The sequence below is a fragment of the Sapajus apella genome, unplaced genomic scaffold (genome assembly GCF_009761245.1).
Source record: "Sapajus apella isolate SASKATOON/1434 unplaced genomic scaffold, GSC_monkey_1.0 scaffold62, whole genome shotgun sequence".
Taxonomy (NCBI): domain Eukaryota; kingdom Metazoa; phylum Chordata; class Mammalia; order Primates; family Cebidae; genus Sapajus; species Sapajus apella.
This window is the reverse complement of record NW_022437002.1, coordinates 12,361,365-12,381,416: the sequence shown is the minus strand read 5'-3', so window position 1 is coordinate 12,381,416 and position 20,052 is coordinate 12,361,365. Positions and strand designations below refer to the sequence as shown.

Sequence of the window (20,052 nt, the reverse complement as noted above, 5' to 3'; positions counted from 1 at the left end):
GTCATGTTCAGGTTTGTTTGGTGTATGACATCCTGGCCCCCAAAGCAACTGTCACAATAAGTAATTCCTGCACGGAAGCCCTCATGTCTTTACCTGGTACATGGCCACGACACCCATGAAATCTACCTTGAGTAGGCATCTGAGGCGTCTGGGATCCATACAGTGAAAGAATGGAGTCTTTAGAGAGCTGTTTCTTGCCTATTTCTTCTGATTTGCTCCCTGGCTCTGGAAACAGGTTCAGGTTTTCAGGAACAGAGCCGGCACTCCCTGCAGTTGGCATGGAACCTACAACCTTAGGGCAAAGAGGTCAGGGGGAGAATTGAAATGGTTCTCATGGGGGTTTCCTTAAGGATCTCCCTTCCCTCTCTGGTGCTCCTAACATCTGCGGTAAGAATTCACGACTCAAGTTAATAGCTTCCTGACATTTTTACTATGAAATATCTGAAAACTCCTGATAGTTAAGCTGTTACAGTTCTTTCCTTTCACCAAAACATGTGATTTGGTAGAAACAAACACACAAAACAACCCACAAATGATGCAGCAGAGGAACTGAGTTTCAATCCCAGTGGTGCCATTTAGTAGTATAACCAGAGGCTAGTCACATAACTTTTATGAACTCATGTTTTCACATCTGTAAAATTCCCACTTTGCAGGTTTGTGGTGAAGATGTGAAATTATTAATGAAATATACAAAATGATATAAAAAAAAAACCACCCCACAGTGTGCCTGAGACATAGCAGGCATTTCACAACTGGTGGCCATTAAAAGTTTCAAGTCTTTCCTACCTACAAGTGGCAGTAACTCAGGCCGAGGAGCTAGCCTCAAGTATCAGCCTTCACAATATCACACACTCTATAGAGGCAATTCAAAGGGCCCACTTTTTGAGCAGGAGACAAAATGGCATGAACAACACAATCTTAGAATCTTAAGACTGTGACAGGAATGATACAATGTTAAGGGAAGAATGAAGAATCAAGAAAACCAAAGTCCAACCCCACCAAGGAAGTATGACTTGGTTCCATGATTATGATACTGAAATCACTCATTTCAGAATGTTCTTTAATCCTAAGGGGCCCATAAGACTCACCTTTCTGGAACCTGAAGAAGGGGAGGGAACAGAGGCCAACAGATCTAAATCCTTCTCTAGAGTATTGCTGGTCTTACTATTTGCAATGGAGCAGGCCACAGGAGCATCTAGAAAGAGAGATCGAAGTTAAGATGCAGCACTGCTTATTAAGCCTATGGCTTCTTTGTATTCTAGACATAAAGCAAAGGTGGCCCATAAGCTCATGGACCTAGAAATCTAGACTTTTGGAACCATCTAGTATGGATGGGGCTTCTCAAAAGAAGCTTCCCCCACCATTCCCAGAGTCCTCTGGGGAAGCCTGTAGCCCAGCTATCAGGCACAGGGCAGCAGAAACCCAGGCCTGAAGGTTATTTCAGCACCACAGTAGGGGGCTGGCTCCCTTCCGGCTATTTGAAGGGCAAGGTATGGAGGGTTCATTTTCAGAGAGCAAGGAAAGGTACAGAAATTAGAAGCCTAAGTAGCCAATAACCTAAATCAACAGAAGTGGATGGAAACAAAGTGCAACCATCAGTGCTGTGAAAGGTAGACAATAGGCTCGCTTTCTGAAAGGGCAGAATCACTAGTTCAGGATTTCAAGGATTTGGAGAAAAATGACCACAGGCCATCTCAGAAACAGGCTGCATCTGAAAAATGAAAGGAATGGGGGCAGGGAATGGAGTACAGGTAAGTGACATGAGGCTCAAAGGTGCTGTTTAGCAAAACTGCTAACATTTATGGAGGGCTCAGTATGTGCCAGGCATGGGGCCAAGAGCTTTAGAGGCATTATCTCATTTAACCCTTCCAACATCACCTTTGAAGTAGAGACTCATTCTCACTGCACAGATAGGAAAGGAACCATCAGAGGTTGCGTAAACTACCCAAGGTCACACAGACAGTAAGTAACACGGCAGGGCACTGGCTCCAAAGGCCATGCTCTAAACCACTACACCACACTGTCGCTCTGAAAAGTGTCACAGTAAACACTTCCTTAGAGCAACTGCTCAGATGTGAAACATACCAGGAAGAATGTGAGAGAACAGTCTTAGCCATGAAGACAAAACTGGAGAAGCCCATCTCTACCTATCTTCCACGGTCACTGAGAATTCATCAAAATGTGTAAGAACACGGAAGCTGAAAAGTCCAACTCTTACCAAGGCCCAACAAATCCATGACAGGTGCTGTGGATTTCGGGGAGCTTTTCCGAGGTAGCTGTGGGTCTTCTTTTTTCTGTGGCTAAGGTGAAAATATGTTATAGAAAGAAATAAGCAGGTGTTTTTAAACTTCTTTTTCTCCCATCTCCACTGTAAAGCCACAGTTTTCTTGTGGGTAGGGCTGCTGTTATTCAAAGAGAGTTACTGAAGAAACGAAACTCAGGAAGTGTCAGGTGAAAGAATCAAGTCAGGAGGCAGAAGTACATAAATCAAACCTAAAGTGAAAAACAAAGATATTGCCCATGATTGTCTGGCTTCCTGAAGAGACAAATCTTTCTGAAACCTAGACAACCGCAGAACAGGGGATCCAACAGAAGCAGCAGTTTTTGGTCCCAGGAAAAGCCAAGAATAAAGGTAGATATCTGATGGTACAAGAGCCAACACATCTCCCAGTGGTTAGAAAACCTTTTACTGTAACACCAAAAGGGAGGTCGGTTTAAAGATTACCTAATTCACTCTGCCAATATCACTAGTGACTGTGTCCACAGACAATGTGATTCAGAACGATGATAAAAGACTCTTCCTTAAGCAATAGTAAGTAAAGTTCTCTCTCCCAAGATTCCAAGTTTTTATATTAGAGATTCTACTACTACAGCCACAATATGTCCTGTGGAAAAAGAAAGGTGTCTGTTTCAATATGACAAAGCAAGAATATAAGAAGGGATCATGTAAAATGGACTAGTATGGCCTGACTTCTAGACTGTTCTAACAATAGAAGGACTAATGTGGAAATAGCATCTGTTCAGAAGGTGTCCCACAGCCTTGGCATTCTGGCTTAGACTGTGCCTCTTGCTTGGAGGGAACAGATGCATTTCCCAAGCTCCCACCTGGCCCCAAAGAGAAGCTCTTACAGAACAGCTTTAGGCAACAACAGGTAATGGGAAAGAAACAGAGATGGCAACAGGCGATCCAATCCAGATGCAGAATCCTTTAGTACCAGGTGTGATGGTGCAATGGTATCTACCACAAGGCCTCTTACTCTTCCTTTCACAAATACACACATACCTGAGGCTGTTCCTATACACATACCTGAGGCTGTTCATACAGTGCAAATACTTTCCAACTTACCATTTTCACCTTCTCAAAAACAACAGGTTCCAATTTTTTTTCTGCAACTGGTTCACTCCCTCTTTTCCACTTGTCATCTTTTTCTTTCTATAATGATTTAACAAAACAAGACAAAGAACACAGGGCCCAAGGTGACTAATAGTTCGATAAATCATAATTTCAAGTGTCCAAAAAGGATACCCCAAATCCCTATTGATTCTGATGCAGCTGTCTGACAAGCTTGGGGGACAGTGTCTTGGTGTAGAGCATGAGTTGACCTCTTCCAAATTAGCCTCAATGCATCTTAGGCACCCGCCCTCCTAACCCGCTCATGACTTGATATTTGCAGTCAAGGCTATGTACAGAGGCTAAAACATTTTACCAGTATGCTGCCCATCTGTACCCCACATTTAATTTGCCCATGCTTTGAGAGGTCTCCCCTGATCTTGGTATATCAGTGAATAAGTTCATGTACATCTTACTCAGCTTATGTCCTCTGTAATATCATAAATTCAATGATGGATCCTCTCAATATTCATCTCCTTTTTCAACAGTCAGAAAATAAACCTTAATTTCAAGTTTACAGATTAGAAGAACAAAAACTAAAGTCTTAAAATCAAATAAACATCTAAAGGTAAAACAAAACCACCAAACATGTTTTTCATATTTATGCTATACTCTGTATTCTTAAGGTTATTTTAAGAATCAAGAGTATAGCATAAATATGAAAAACATGTTTGGTCTTGCCAGAGATAAAAAAGGCAATTTAAAATGCATTTTACGCAGGGAGAAAGATCTTTATATAATGTTGGGAGGGATGATGTGAAACGAACGCTCTTACACATGCTGAGAAGACAGAGTAAAATGGTACAACTTCTGGAAAGTATATCGGCAAAACTAGGAAGAGAAAAATGTTGAAATCCTTTTGACCTACATGATACCATATCTTGTAATGTATTTTAAGAAAATAGTCCAAAATATGAAAAAGGTTAAATGCGCCAAGAAGTTCAGCCTGGAATTATTCATGCTAAAAAAACCTGAAATAACTATATTTATGCCACAGAAGGGGAATGGCAAAATAAACTATTACTTTCAGTGATTTAGCTACTCCCAAGGTGATGCAACAATTAAAAATTATAAATACCATATAAGCAACATAGAAATATTAAGTGGAATGAAAGTGAGAGAAACCTACGTAACTGTATTATAATTACGCCTCCAAAAAGAAACTACATAGAAAAAAAGGGGGACACAACAAGAAGATAATTATTGGCAAAGACAGTGAGAGTATGCATGGATTTTTCCACTTAATTTTCATATTTTCTCTAAAATAATTTTATAATCAATACATGCAGTTATCTTTTTCATACACAGTTTATGTCTTTGATGCAGACGTTCAAGTTAAAAATGTTTTCTCTGTCCATTAAAAAGAGAATAGTTTTTAACAAAGCCAGTTTCTTCTCATTTGATATTAAATGTCTTCACTTAGCAAACATTAATTATTGGCATAAAAATCTTCACAAGAATATGAAAAAAATCTAAGTACATTACATAACAAGGTCTGAAATAGCTTTTTAGTAAATGGGAGGTATTTCATTCCTAAGAAAAACAGCCAGTAACCGGGCTTGCTTTCATGGGTTCAGTATACCAGCAATGTAATCATGAACACCTGAGGGCAGAGCTGTTGTTTCTACAATAGCTGTGTACAAACAGCAACTCTACTCCTTCATCATCTGAATTATCTCAGTTACCCTTTTCTGATCTCATCTGAGTTCATATCTTCAGGCACAATGAACAGAGCTGGGCAGACAGACCACAGTTTTCTACAAATAAAAGGAAATGTGTGTGCTTGGGTTCTAAACTGTTTTTGATGACGCCATCCAAGCTGTAGCTGCACACTACGTTAATTCTTTCTTGTCACAGTTATGATACTGACAAGTCCCCTTTCTGGACAACTGTGAAGTGAGAGTCCTTCATACTAAGTTGAAAAGGAATCATGTTTTTCTAACTACATGTATTACCTTACACTTACTTGCCTGTGTTGAAATTCACCCACAAGCTAATGCCCCTTTCACACAGCTTCATAAGATCAATCTGAAGCAGACTCCAATTAACTTAACTTTTAATTACCCAGAAGGTCTTAGAGCCCTATGCAAATTTCACTGGTTATCATATCATTATTACATAACTAGAATAGGTGACAGATAGGTAGGACCTGCGCTAGAACTGAAGAATCCCTTACTCTCAATATTTCTGTGACTAGAGAAATGGCCAATTATTCCCAAGGGAGTTTTCTGTAGAATCTTGTCAAAGGTTATTTAAATGTCTAAATAGTCATATCTATTGGTTCCCCATTAGTTGTCATTAATTAGGCGTGTTTTCTTCTTCCAGAAACCATGCTGTCTTTCCCCCTGTGTGTTATATTTGTCCTAGTTATCGTATAGTATGCTGGAGATTCTAAACATGCCTAGGATGGAAAGTGTACTTGGCAACGGGTAGTCAGTCTCCCTCTGAAACCCTTCTCAGGAACAAGAGTCCCCCCGTTGGCAAACAGTCCACCAATACACTGGTTATCAGCAGGTAATGCTGGAAATATACATTGGTCAAACTGAAGGAAACTCTGGTGATGTAATTATACCTACTTTTGTTTATTTCATTTACAGAAAAAAAAGTATATGTGTGTGTATATATCTATGCAGATAGATATATCTGTAGTACACATACACATATATTATCATATTTGATCTAGTATATGCAACATGTCCATCCCAAGAAATAATTCCAAACTGGGAATCATCACTAACACCTTCTAACTACAGATTAAGGCAAAGAATTCACTGATAGTTTCCCCTGCATATCCCTGAGGAAGAAATTTGTTTCATGATATCTCATGGTCTTGACTCAGTAACTGGCACTTTTTACTTTTGCTTTAAAATTTACTTTGAGACAGGGTCAAACTCTGTTGCCTAGATTGGAGTGAAGCGGTACAATCACAGCTTACTGCAGCCTCAGCCTCCCTGGCTCACGTGATCCTTCTGCCTCAGCCTCCCAAATAGCTGGTTACTACAGGTGTAGTACACACCGTGCCTGGCTAATTTTTAAATTTTTTGTAGAGATGGGGTTCTTGCTTTGTTGCCCAAGCTGGTCTTAAACTCCTGGACTCAAGCAATCCTCCTGCCTCAGCCTCCCAAAGTGCTGGGATTAAGGGATGAGGCACCATACCTGGTCTACTTTTGCTTTTTTTAAAAGATGGTTTGGGAGTGTTTTGGTAGCAGTTCTTCAAAGTGTTCTCTGGCCTGATTTAATAAGTAAATTACTTATTATGGACAAAACTTGAAAGATTTATAACTAACCCTAAAGGCATTGATGTCCAGACTTCGGTCCATGTACTTCTTCTTCTCATATTTATCTCGAATAAATCCTTCGACAGCTCTGCAAAAAGCTTATTAAGGATGAATCCCCTCAAACGGTAAGAATATAAAAGGTCAATTTGTGTTCCATGGAGCATTGTTCTCCTCCTTCCCTCTTGCCTGGTTTCCCCACATGGCTCCTGCCTCTTTATATGCAATATCTCTAACCAAAACCTTAAAATGCCTCCTTCACAGTTAGAGCAGGGAATCATTACTTCCTATGATTTCCCTTCAGAGTGATGACAGCAGCAAGTGGAATTAACCTTCATATTGACATTAAAGGTGTCTGTGGCTATTCTAGAATATAGGTAAAGCAGTCAAATGTCTATTTTAAAGCACTTAGTTCAATAGGCCTCAAACAAAGGCACATAAGTGCCCTTTGAAGACATAGACTCTTGTGCCCCACTGTCAGATTCTGACCAGTGGGTCTTCTGCAAGGCCCCAAATCTGCATTTAACAGGTTCCATCTGCACCCATTAAAAAAAAAAAAAAAAAAAAAAACCTTAACAAGATGATCTACAAACTACATTTTGAGAAGCACTGCCTCTAAGGGATTTGGTTTTGTGTCCCGGGTGCTATCCTCTGTTGAGCAGATGGTGGAAGAAAGTTACTGGTTATTGATAAACTGGTAAACAACAGTTAATTCTTTCACCCGAGAGATAAAAAGATGGTAAAAATGAATGGCAGTTTTGCTGACTGCCAGGGTTAACAGAGCACAGTAAACTACTCTTTTTATGAAACAATAGTTCCAGAGACCCAAAATAAACTAGTGGAGATGTAACTTTATGGAAGAATTGACAGTGAAATCACTGCAGTCTTAATTCCAGAGTGAGTCTTCCTCAAGTGACACTATATGACAATTCTGACATTAGCAAATACATATGGTCTTTGTACATTTTGGTTGCAGGACAGAGGATGAGCAGGAATACTGACTAATCCACAAAGATGACCCAGTCACAGTACAGGACTTGAGTCTTGTTTGACTCTCCCCAAACATCAAAATACCACTAAAGCCTTCTAAGTTGCACCAGAAAAGATACGGGTCTATCTGGGGTCGCCGAAAGGTCTCAGGAAGATAGGCTTCATAAAGTCGGTTTGCCTTTCCATTTCCCATCTCTTGCATGCACTGTGACCAAAGAGAATGTAGAAACATGGAATGTCAGATCAAGAAAGAACTGAAAAACATCTCACCCAATTCCACTACTGTACAATTGAAGAACCAACCTAGAGAGTATCAGAACCAAGATTTAAACTTGTGTATTCTGATTTCCAATTGGTGATTCTCTCCACCTTACTAGGAATTCCCAGTCATTTGCCCCAAGCTGCCTTTCCCCCTACTCCATTGGTTCCTTCTACTGAAAGATTTGTGTGCCAAGATACATTTAACTCAGTAATAATTCAAGATCTCATTGGAAAGTCTTAGATACACAGCTACCAATTAAAATGTCTACTTGGCAGGCAACGATCAGTGTTACCATTCTGAGTTTATACTATTAATTAATCAATTCTAATAAATGTGTTTCCCATTAGGCTTTTAAGTAGACCCTGTAACACTTGTGAGGAATAAATCCCAAGAGCTTTCTAAATCTCCAAATTCCCAAATATCTCCACAGCACATAATTTCCTTCCTAAAACAGAGTAAAGTGTAACTGAAAAATGTAACTCACCATTTTAGACCTTTAATACATCTATAAACACAGTCTAAAGCAATTTCTAAAGCCATTTTCTGGTTAAGAGTAATCTCATTTCCATTACCAACTTTAGCAAATGGATTTTGGGGGGGGAGCTTCCCTTTTACTCCCAAGAAAGAAAAAATTAAAATTAATGCATTTTAATTTAGGAAGAGAATAAAGAATAATGAAGCTATATCCAGATACAGCTCTTAGGTCAGCCAGACTCATTAACTTGGGTGTCTCACTCCAAGCCCACCAAGATAACAGCAAACAAGATTCATGCATACATTTTAATAATAAATTTCTATAAGTCTACGATTTGGAGGTTTTTTTTTTAAGTTGTTTTTTTTTTTTTTGGAGACAGGGTCTCACTCTATTGCTCAGGGTAGAGTGCAATGGCACCATCGTGGCTAACTGCGGCCTCAACTTCTGGGCTCAAGCAATCCTCCCACCTCAGCCTCCCAAACTGCTGGGATTACAGGCACGTACCACCAGGCCCAGCTAATTTTTAAATTCTTTATTTTGTAGAGATACATGTCTCACTCTGTTGCCCAGGCTGGTCTTGAACTCCTGGGCTCAAGCGATCCTCCCACCTCAGCCTTACAAAATGCTGGGATTACAGGCATGAGCCACCGTGTCCGACAAAAAGTTAATATTTGAAACTATAAATTTTAGACCCACAAATGCTAAGAGTCTTAGAAAATCACCCAAAGATCCCTCTTAATACTTTCATGGACCCATGGAATCCTAGACCATAGACTATTTCTGTTTTTAAGGAAGTAAAATATTGGTAGAATAACTGTATCTTAAATAGAAAAATAAAACAGAAAAAAAAATAGAATAAAAATTTCTGTTAAGGTACAAGAATTTGACATAAGTGTTTAACAACTAAATTTTCTTTTATCTTCACCTTTGTGCCTGGTTTGACTGAAATTCATCTGGAATTCCTTTTACATGGATATATGGGAGCAGCTGACTCACTCGGGCTAAGTACCTGAATCTGTTCTTGAGTCCACTGGTCGAGGTTAACTGATTTTACCCTGGATATGTGCACCCCCAGATTCCTGTGGATTCCAGCACATCGAATGCAGATGAACACACCAATGTTCCAGGAGGCCCATCGTGGCCCTGTGAAAGTCAGGAACGGGGCAATAAAGTACAAATTACAACATTCAAGGCATAAACTACAATATTAATTATCAGACAACATTTCTGCTAGAATGTAAGTGAAAGAATTTTTACCATAATCACTTGTTTATTGACTCTGCTCATTCCTCCATGTGTCAGCTTTTTGTTGTAGTTGTTTAAATTTTTAAAGTGTACAATACAGTAGTTTTTAGTATATTCCCATAGTTGTGCAATGATTACTACTATCTAATTCCAGAACATTTTCATTACTCCAAAAGAAATCCCAAACCCACTAGCAGGCACAACCCATTTTCTCCCAACTCTTCCCTCCCCTCCCTGGCAACTACAAATCTACTTTTTATCTCTATGGATTGCCAATTTTGGATATTTAATATAAACAGAATTATATAATACATGGGCATTTGTGCACTGTACAATTTTTTTACACTGTCTGTTAATACGAGTGTGTTGAAACGCAGATGTTATAAGACTGTTTCTTATATTAAGAAAAATCCCAGGAGTGCAAAGCCATGTCATATTCTATTTGACCTAGGACCTTACATAAACAGTCCTCTCCCAAGGGATGTTTTAGTGGTGATGGGGCTGTATTCACCACTTTTTTAGTGGTGGCCTGTATTCAGTTTTCCTATTAGGAAAAAAGATATGGCATGCTTACCATGGCTCAACCTGTAATCGAAACTATGTTTATCCTCCCGCCAACCCCAGGCCTATAAAATATGCATTTGCATTAACTTAATAGGATTCTCTCCCCTTAGGCTGATGTCCCTACTTTACCCAACTACTGAAGCATCTCGTTTCAAGACTGCCAAATAATAAAGATGCTTATTGCAACAAAAAAATCTTAAATATGAATTTTAATTCAAAACTGTTACAGAATCTCCCATCCCCTGCTGGATTTACACATCCTAATAATCACTCTGAAAAATTATCATACTCTTCTTCATAATTTTTACCCAGGAAAAAAATGACCCATATGAAACCTGCCAAAAACTTACTGAAAAATCAGAAATATTTTCTTCTCCATTCTCCACTTGGCAGAAATTTACCACATAAAATAAGGGTGACATAAAAATTAGAGGATGCAATAAACAGGTAAAATGACACTGATTTTCTACAGAGATAAACGGGGCCTACGTTTGAAACGACAAGGAGCACAGACTTCAGTTCTTTAGGACACAGACAATTATTTGGTTAGCCAGCGGGTTTTTAATTTTTATTTTTAGAGTCTCACTGCCACCCAGACTGGGAGTGCAGTAGCATGATCATAGCTCACTGCAGCCTTGTCTTCCTGGGCTCAAGTGATCCTCCCACCTCAGCCTCTGGAGTAGATGGGACTATAGGCGTGTGCCACCCCATCTGGCTAATATTTTCATTTTTTGTAGACTGGGTCTCATTCTGTTGCCCAGGCTGGTCTTGAACTCCTGTCCTCAAACGATTCTCTCACTTCAGCCCCACAAAGTGCTGGAATTACAGGTGTGAGCCACTGCGCCTGGCCAGCCTGAAGGTTTTGACAGCAGTTTTAATGAAGAAATGCCATAATCGTGTGGCAGAAAATTATTTTTAGAAATCTGAATCAATGATTATTACAAATAAGAATGTAATTTTTTGACACAGATATCACTTATTTACCATGGCAAATAGTCCAAGGACAGAAGGCGCACATTCTCCTTATTACCACCAGGTGGTGCTCTCTGCCTGAAATTTTATCCCAATACCTTACTGTTATCTCAAGCTCAGATTTATCTTCCAAAAAGACATTTATTTAGCCCCTTCAGATTCCTAGATGGATTTACATAGTTGGTCCACCATGTATCTAATAAACACAAAAATGATTCACACACTTGTTTCTGGTGGCAGAATGTCACGTCAAACACAAATGAAAACTAAACTGATATAAAGGATGTATATCCATTTTACAGTTTCATAAAGGAACTCCAAAAAGATCTTAGTTATATATGATTTAAAATGGAACCAAGTTAATATTGCATGTTTCTTAAAGTATTTTTTCTTTGCTCTAGATTCCAGAGTCTAGAACTCATAAGACAAGTAAGATGTATTTGTTTGCTAACAAAGTCAGAAGCCAAAAACATTAGTTAAAAATCAAGTCAGCTGTGAAATGTTACACTGTTTGCCTCCTGGCCCTAAATTGGGAAAAGGCAATTCCCAATCATCTAAGCCACAGTCACAGCTCCCAATCCAAAGTACTTAAAGTCTTTCTGCTTCTGAGGAGTGCAAGACTAAGACTTGGTACCTTGGAGTGACTCCGAAGCCACTGACAAGGCCTCAGTACAGAAAAAAAGGCAACTGTATTTTCATGAAAAGCCAGAGGACAGCCTCCTCTCCCCGCCAAATCCCCACCTGATATCGCTTCTGAAACCTTTTCCCAGTGAGTATAGTGATAGTTCTATCCCAGATACTGTTTCTTTTCGTTTTGACCCGCTAGATTTATTAGTGAATAATTACACGTTCCATAAAAGATTCTGAAATTGGAGAAAAGAAAAATAAAAAAGACAAATGTTACTTACACGGCTGAAAAAATGAGGAAATGGTATACTTTTATTTCCTTTTATTTTTTTCAGACAGGGTCTCTCACTCTGTTGTCCAGGCTCGAGTGCAGGGGCAAGATCACTATAACCTCAAACTCAGCATCAAGAGACTCTCCCACCTCAGCCTCCCAAGTAGATGGGACTACAGGCATGCATCACCATGCCTGGCTAATTTTAATTTTTTTAAAGACAAGGTCTCCCTATGTTGCCTAGGCTGGTTGTGAACTCCTGGCCTCAAGGAATCCTCTCACCTCAGCCTCCCAAAGCACTGGGATTAAAGGTGTGAGCAACCATGCTCTGCCAGTTTTAGTTACTAAAAGTATAATCTTTGCTACCAGAAAGCACTTAGGTTTGAACGGAGCTCCATCAATGATTACCTTTGTGACCTTCTAAGAGATACTTAAACTTCCTGAGCCTCAGTTTCCTCATCTATAAAATGTGTACAACAGCATCCACCTCACAGTGCCTAAAACACAAAGGGACAATAATAACTGAGGACTATATACAAGAACGTGGCATACAATGAGGTTTCCAGAACCCATTTCCCTTTCATCTCCCCAATAAGGGCCAGTTAACTCATTCATATATGTAATACATACCAACACGCTATGCAACACCATGGAGTGCTTCTTTTTAATTTTTTTTTTTTTTTTTTTTTTTTTTGAGACAGAGTCTCGCTCTGTCACGAGTGCAGTGGTGCGATTTTGGCTCACTGCAACCTCCGCCTCTTAGGTTCAAGCAATTCTCCTGCCTCAGCTTCCCAAGTAGCTGCGACTATACAAGCCACCACACCCAGCTAATGTTTCTATTTAGTAGAGATGGGGTTTCGCCATGTTGGTCAGGCTAGTCTTGAACTTCTGACTTGAGGTGATCCACCCGCCTTGGCCTCCCAAAGTGCTGGAATTACAGGCATGAGCCACCGTGCCCACCCAGGATGCTTCTTTTTTAAAAGGAATATGAGTTCTGTTCCTAAAATGTCAGAACCAAAATGAACTGAGTATCAGAAAGAAGAAATTTACCCTAGACCCGATTTCAAAGTCTTCTAGAAAACATGACATTTTAAGCAGCTTCCTTTATCTCTCTTAAACTATTTCTTGAAAATGCACTTTCTAAACCCTCACCTGTTCCCTTTCTCTGCTCCATACCCCCACCTGCCCCTGTGCTCACATATGCTGCCATTACACATGCAAAGAAAGAAGGCCCAGGGTTGTCAGCCTAAGTGGTGGGTGCTTGGATTTCATAGTATCTGGTATCACTGCTACAAGGCCAGTCTACTTTAATCTGGTAAACTTGCAAAAATGCAAGTGAAACCAATAGTTTCACTTAACATAATGATCTCTACTTCCATCCATGTTGCTGCAAATGTCAGTGAGCTAAAAAAGTGGATCTCACGAAGAGAGAGTAAACTGATATTCTAGAAGCCAGGAAGCTAATAGGGGGATGCGGAATGATTTCAGGTTGATTAATAGGTAGAAAAACACAGTTAGCTAGCCTTGCCAAAATGGTGAAACCTGCCTCTACTAAAAATGCAAAAAATTAGCCGGGTGTGGTGGCACGCGCCTGTAATCCCAACTACTGGAGAGGCTGAGGCAGAAGAATCGCTTGAACCCGGAAGTCGAAGGTTGCAATGAGCTGAGATCACATCACTGCACTCCAGCCTGGGCAACAGAGCAAGACCCTGTCTCAAAAAAAAAAAAACCCCAAAAACACAAAAATAAGAAGAAATAAGACCTAGTGTTCAATAAATCAGTACTATAGTAAATAATAATCTATATCTCAACATAGGTAGAAGAGAATAATTCAAATGTTCCCAGCATAAAGAAAAGATTAATGTTTAAGGTGATGGCTATACCAATATCATGATTTGATTATTACACATTATGTGAAAGTATCAAAATATCACTTGTGCCCTGAAAACATGTACATCTATTATGTATCAATAAAAAAAGATAAACCAATTGTTCAATACACATTGGCCATGGCAATCAAGGAAAAAATATAAAATATACCATTTTGAAATTTAAAATGAAAAGAGATGCTGAGAGGCAATATGCCAAACAATTTTGAAAGCAAAGAGGACAGAAAAGTGATGTAAGCTGGTAGTGATTAGCACAACACAGAACAAGGCCACAGCTAAGTGAACAGATTCAACAGGAGTCTAGGAGCAGGCTCCGGCAGCATCAAGCAACACCAAAATTAACACAGAATCTCTCTGCAACAAGGAATCAAAGAAAATGAAAAAAGTAGATGGAGATGGATTTGGTTGATCAGTCAAGTAATCAACTGTCCTAAGTACCAGCTCCCTATCTGAAAAACCTGGGTTTACATGTACCTGTTGCAGGTATTCTGACAAGTTTCTCTAGGGCTCATGTCTCCATTTGTAAAATGGAAAGCATGTAAGTAATATCTAACTTAAACTCAACTTCTGGACGGCTTCTACATTCTACATGTAACTATTGCTGTGGTGCTGCAAATTCCCCTTGCTGCTGAAACTTCCCCCACCACCAAAGCTGCCAGGATTAAAAGGGTTCTGGGATTGAGAACTCAGCAGACAGAAAAGGGAAACTAGAGTGATGGAGGGCTTCAAGCTACTATTAATATTATAATAACTGTCTCATTGACTTCTAATCGTTGAAGTCCCAAACAAATAAAAGTTGAGGAAAAAAACTGATAAATTGATGGCTACCTATATTTATACCTGCTGGCATAATGGACCAGTAGAAAAGTTCTTCAATGGGCAGGATAAGGGAAGGGAGGGAAAAACCTCTCCCATCTTCCATCCAAATCCTGTTGAATCTATCTTGGAAACGTTTCCAAAATCTATCCATTTCTACCTAGACCTTCTCATCTCTCACCTACAAGCATTCATTCTCTTAACATTATTTATTGTGTACCTTTGTGCCAAGCACTTTGCCTGCTAAGTACTGGGGATACAACGGCAGAGAAAATAAAAACGAGATTCCTCAATTCAAAAACCTCACAGACTAACAAGCAATTGGTCTCCAGAATCCCACCAGAAGAATCTTTCTAAAACACAAATCTGTACAGAGCAGACCTCTAAATATAAACGTTCCATGTAGTCTCAAACACAGAGGTAAATATGTAAATTGGTGCACATTTTCTGAATAGCATATTCCAAACTAAGCTCTCAATCTCTCGCTACAAAATCTCTTCTTCCTTTTTTCATCTTAGTCAACTACACCTCCATCCATTCCACTGCGTCAGCCAGAAATTTATGCATCATGAAACCTCTCTCTCTTTCTGCCCCCACATTACCAAGACCAAAATATCTGTCAAATCAGTATCTCTTCTCTCCATCTGTATCACTATTTTTGTAATCTAAAACCATCAGGCTCTTTTGGACCAGTGCAATAACCTCCTAATAGCTCTCTCTCCACTTTTACATTCTCTTCTCCCTTGAGCCCAAACCAAAACCATTCTCCACAAAGCAGCCAACTTGAGCTCTTAAAGAAGCCAAGCCACCCTGGCTGCTTGAAATCCTTTTATTACTGTTGGATTAAAGAACAAAATCCTCAACATGGTTTCCAAGGTCTTAAAGGTCTAGCCATGCCTCGTTGCACAGCCTCTCAATTCTTATGACAGCAGCCTTCTTTCATTTCCTCAAGGCACCATCAAGTTCCTTCCTTAGGGCCTTTGTACATGCTGCTCCCGCTGCCTAAAAAAGACTATTTCCCTAACTGCCAAATGCACTTGCAGCCTGGACAACTCCTATACATCACGAGGGTCTCAGCTGAAATGCTTCTTCCTCAAATGAGTCTTTCCTTGGCTCCCAAGTCTAAACCCGACTGTAATCTCTTTTCTACCCTTTGATTTTTACCTGATAGAAATTTTCAAACAAATAAAAGCAGAACATAATTAACCACAAGCTTCAGCAATTATCAACTCCTAGCCAATTGTGTTTCAGCTACACTGCCACCCACTGCCCTCAACTCCAACCCTGGATTATTCTAAAGCAAATCCTAAATATCATACCATTTCGCCTGTATATACTTCAGCATGTATCTCACTTTCACTTTTTTTTTGGGGGGGGGTGGGGGAGCTCAGGCAATCCTCCCACCTCAGTCTCCCAAGTAGCTGAAACTACAGGCATGAGCCACCATGCTCAGCTGAACTTTTTATTTTTGTAGACATGGGTCGTTGAGTGGTGTTAAGAGTCAGGAAAAAAAAAAAAAAGAAAAAGAAAAAATAATGGGCCAGGCAGGGTGACTCACGTCTATAACCCCAACATTTTGGGAGGCTGAGGCAGGCAGATCACCTGAGGTCAGGAGTTCAGACCAGTCTGGCCAACATGGTGAAACCCCATCTCTACTAAAAATACAATAACAACAACAACAACAAAAAATTAGTCATATGTGGTGGCACATGCCTATAGTCCCAACTACTTGGGAGGCTGAGGCAGGAGAGTCACATGAGCCTGGGAGATGGAGGTTGCAGTGAACCAAGATTGCACCACTACATTTCAGCCTGGATGACAGAGCAAGGCTCCATCTGAAAAATAAATAAATAAATAAATGAAATGAAATGAAAAAGAGACAAGGTCTTACTATGTTGCCCAGGCTGGTCTTGAACTCCTGGCCTCAAGCGATTTTCCTACTTTGGCCTTCCAAGACACTGAGATCACAGGAGTGAGCCACTTTGCCTGCCACCCTTTACTTTTCCTAACTCATACCACATTTGGTTACTATCTGTTTGTGTGATTAAGATCTCTTTCCCACTAAACTATGAGTGCCACAAGAGTTGACACCAGACCTGTGACATTCACTATCATATATTCACGGCATAGCATGGCTCCCTGCACATAGCAGGGAGGCAACATTTGTTTAAAAATTAATTAAAACTGGCCAGGTATAGTGGCTCACACCTGTAATCCTAGCATTTTGGGAGGCCAAGGCAGGCAGATCACGAGGTCAAGAGATCAAGACCAACCCAGCCAACATGGTGAAACCCCGTCTTTAGTAAAAATACAAAAATTAGCTAGGCATGGTGATGCATGCCTGTAGTTCCAGTTACTCAGGAGGCTGAGGCAGGAGAATCACTTGAACCCGGGAGGCAGAGGTTACAGTGAGCCAAGATCACACCACTGCATTCTAGCCTGGCAACAGAGAGAGACTGTCTCAAAAAATAAAAAATAAAATAAATTCATTAAAACTAAGTATGCTAGGTGCAGTGGCACATGTCTGTAGTCCCAGCTATTCAGGACTCTGAGGTTGGAGGATCACTTGAGCGCAGGAGTTTGGGGTCAGCCTGTATAACGTACTGAGACTCTATTTCAAAAAAACAAATGAACTAAGTAAATCCTTTGACCCTACTTGTAAGAATTCATCAGGGAAAAAACAGGTGAGGCACACAAAGGAATATGTTAAGCATGTTCATTATTATACTTTTACAAAAATTAGAAACATCAATAGGTTACATAAAGGAATTACATTATCACCATTTAATGGGGAAAAATTTTGGAGCCTCTATTTGGTACAGAAGTATCTCCATAATATAGTAATTTTTAAAATCCAATCTTAAAAAGAGTATACATGAAACAATTCCATCTTTGTTTAAAATATGAATAAATGAGCTGGCTGGGGTGGCATGCCCCTGTAGTCCTAGCTACTTGGGAGGTTGAGGTGGGAGTACTGCTTGAGCCCAAGGATTCAAGGCTGCAATGAGCCATGATTGTACCATGGCACTCCATCCTAGGGAACAGAGCAAGACCTTGTTTAAAAAATAAATAAATTTAAAAAAATAAATGTACACGTATGCAAAGAAAATACATCTAGAAGAATACACGTAAATTATTATTATATCTGGATAATAGGGCTGTGAAATATCTATTTTCTTCTCTATATATACTCTCTAAATTGTTTGCAATGAGCTTTCTATTAATTTTGCAATGGGAAAAAACAGTACAGATGTCTTAAAAACAAAACAATGCAAATATCCAGGGCTCCTTACTGGCTGCAGGATAAGTTGAAACTCCTTAACATGATATATAAAATTTGTTAAGAGCCTTGTGCTTTACACATACTGTTCTGAAATATGCGACACACTCAAATCTCTGACTACACCATTCTTTTTAACTGGAATGGCTTTTCCTTTATTCCTTGCTTGACAAACTTAAAAATCCAGTTCATCTGTGAGGCCCTCCAATGGAATAAACCTTAACTTTCTCTATTGCTAATAGCCCAGGGTATGCTTTGTTCTTCTAGTACTTAATATCTTGTTCCAACTTCTTACAGGTCACTCTTGTCCTAAACAGACTATGAGCTCTGGAAGGCAATGACCATGTTCCTTTATCATTTATCCCAAACACTTCACAATGCTAGCAAATGGAAGGTGGTACACAATAAATGTGTGTTAAATAAATTCATCAATAAGCAACATAAAAGTATTTTTTCCTGTTCTGCAAAATGAAGTGAGAAGAGGTTTTCAAATGCCTTAAAGGACAGGCTGTAACACAGAAAACAGATTAGGTTACTTTGGAGAGGCTTCAAAGGCAGAACTGGCAACAAGGAGTAGAAGTTGATTTTAGCACACTCTGGGGAAAATTTTTCTAACAATTAAGGTTGTGTAAAAACAAATGCAGCATATCCAGAAATTGTAGAATCTCAGTTGGTGCAATGTTCAAACAGAGGCTTGATAATCAGTTCTCAGGGATGGTAGAGAAATGATCCCCATGTGGTAAACTGGGTGAACAATAAGCCCCAAGGTTCTTTCTACTACAGTCTTACTACTGCGGATAATTTGCGGTAATTTTTAGGTCCCTTCCTGCTTACCATTCAATGGTTCTGAAAACATGAAATTAACAATTTATGAAGATGTTAGGTCTTGAGGATCCTAAAACACTGAATCAAATTCAGTTCATCAAGCCTACGACAGACATTGAAAACTGGTTAAATGCAACATACACAGAAGGAAGAACCTAAATCAACAAACCTGGATTTTATAAGACATTAATGCTATGGGATGTAGCTTGTCATTAACGCTGACCCAAAATTTGGAATTCAAAGTAAAAAAGCAGTAGTATTTGTTTTAAGAACAAATCTAATGCCAGTTACCTCAGTTCCACTCATTATATCCCTCCATTCTCTGATTCACTACAAAGGAAGAATGCACAGAAACACCAGTGAGATCTTGGAAAAATTATGTAGGTCTGCTGACAGGTATGTTTACCTCTATGTTTTCATCTACACAAAAGAGAGTTCATCTAGTTCCTTATTCCAAAATAACAATAAACAGTAACTTTGAACTTCTGTTAAGTACAAACATTTTAAGGAACCATGAAACCAAAATAAAGGCTTATGCAATCAACCTCTGCTTTCAGAACACTTGCAAGAGAAGTCCCTTTCCATCTGGGCCATCTTGCAAGAATGCTGTTTCCGTTTGTCAAAAAGAAACACTGTCCACATTCGTACACTTGAAAAAAGAGTGTAAGTTAAGCTTAAAAACGTCTAAGACAAAAAAAAAAATCAAAACATTTCTGAGTCTGATTAGAGAATAAGGTAAATACTACACCAAGAAATTTAAAATTAGAAAATCGGGGTGGAAAGAACTTTAGAAGTCCTCTTGGATCCAGCCTCCCACTGAAAGCACCCTCCTCTGTGGGTGTCCACCTGGCTCGTCCAACGCTAAGTCAGTTATGTATCATTTTAAAAGGTAGTCAGTTTGTCCTTTAGATGGCACTATTAGAGAGGCCTTCCTTATATTGAGTCCCATTAATCTGTCTTCTTACCATTTTGATATCCTGGTGCTGCCTTTTACTCCCTCCATGCTTATGTAACAAAGTATGCAAGATAAAGACGGAGGTTTGGAGATTCTAGCAGAAGAGAGCAGCTACTTATACACTCAACCAAAATACAAGCCTGCTGAACAAACTTAATCCAGGAGCTCAATGATAGAACAGACTGTTCTATCATTAGACAGACTGCTGTGATTAT

General features: G+C 39.5%; 1 protein-coding gene across 3 annotated transcripts in view; it reads right to left on the bottom strand.

Moving 5' to 3' along the window:
- The window catches only part of SMAP2 (small ArfGAP2), a 48,415-nt gene that overhangs the window by 6,847 nt on the left and 21,516 nt on the right, over window positions 1-20,052 (bottom strand). For all 3 annotated transcript variants that reach the window (XM_032247085.1, XM_032247086.1, XM_032247087.1), the window contains exons 2-8: window positions 9,403-9,536; window positions 7,776-7,861; window positions 6,679-6,757; window positions 3,347-3,433; window positions 2,219-2,300; window positions 1,089-1,195; window positions 127-292 (exon numbers count right to left, since the gene is read on the bottom strand). In XM_032247085.1, coding sequence (XP_032102976.1) covers window positions 127-292; window positions 1,089-1,195; window positions 2,219-2,300; window positions 3,347-3,433; window positions 6,679-6,757; window positions 7,776-7,861; window positions 9,403-9,536 — 741 coding nt within the window. The remainder of the gene's footprint in view (window positions 1-126; window positions 293-1,088; window positions 1,196-2,218; window positions 2,301-3,346; window positions 3,434-6,678; window positions 6,758-7,775; window positions 7,862-9,402; window positions 9,537-20,052) is intronic.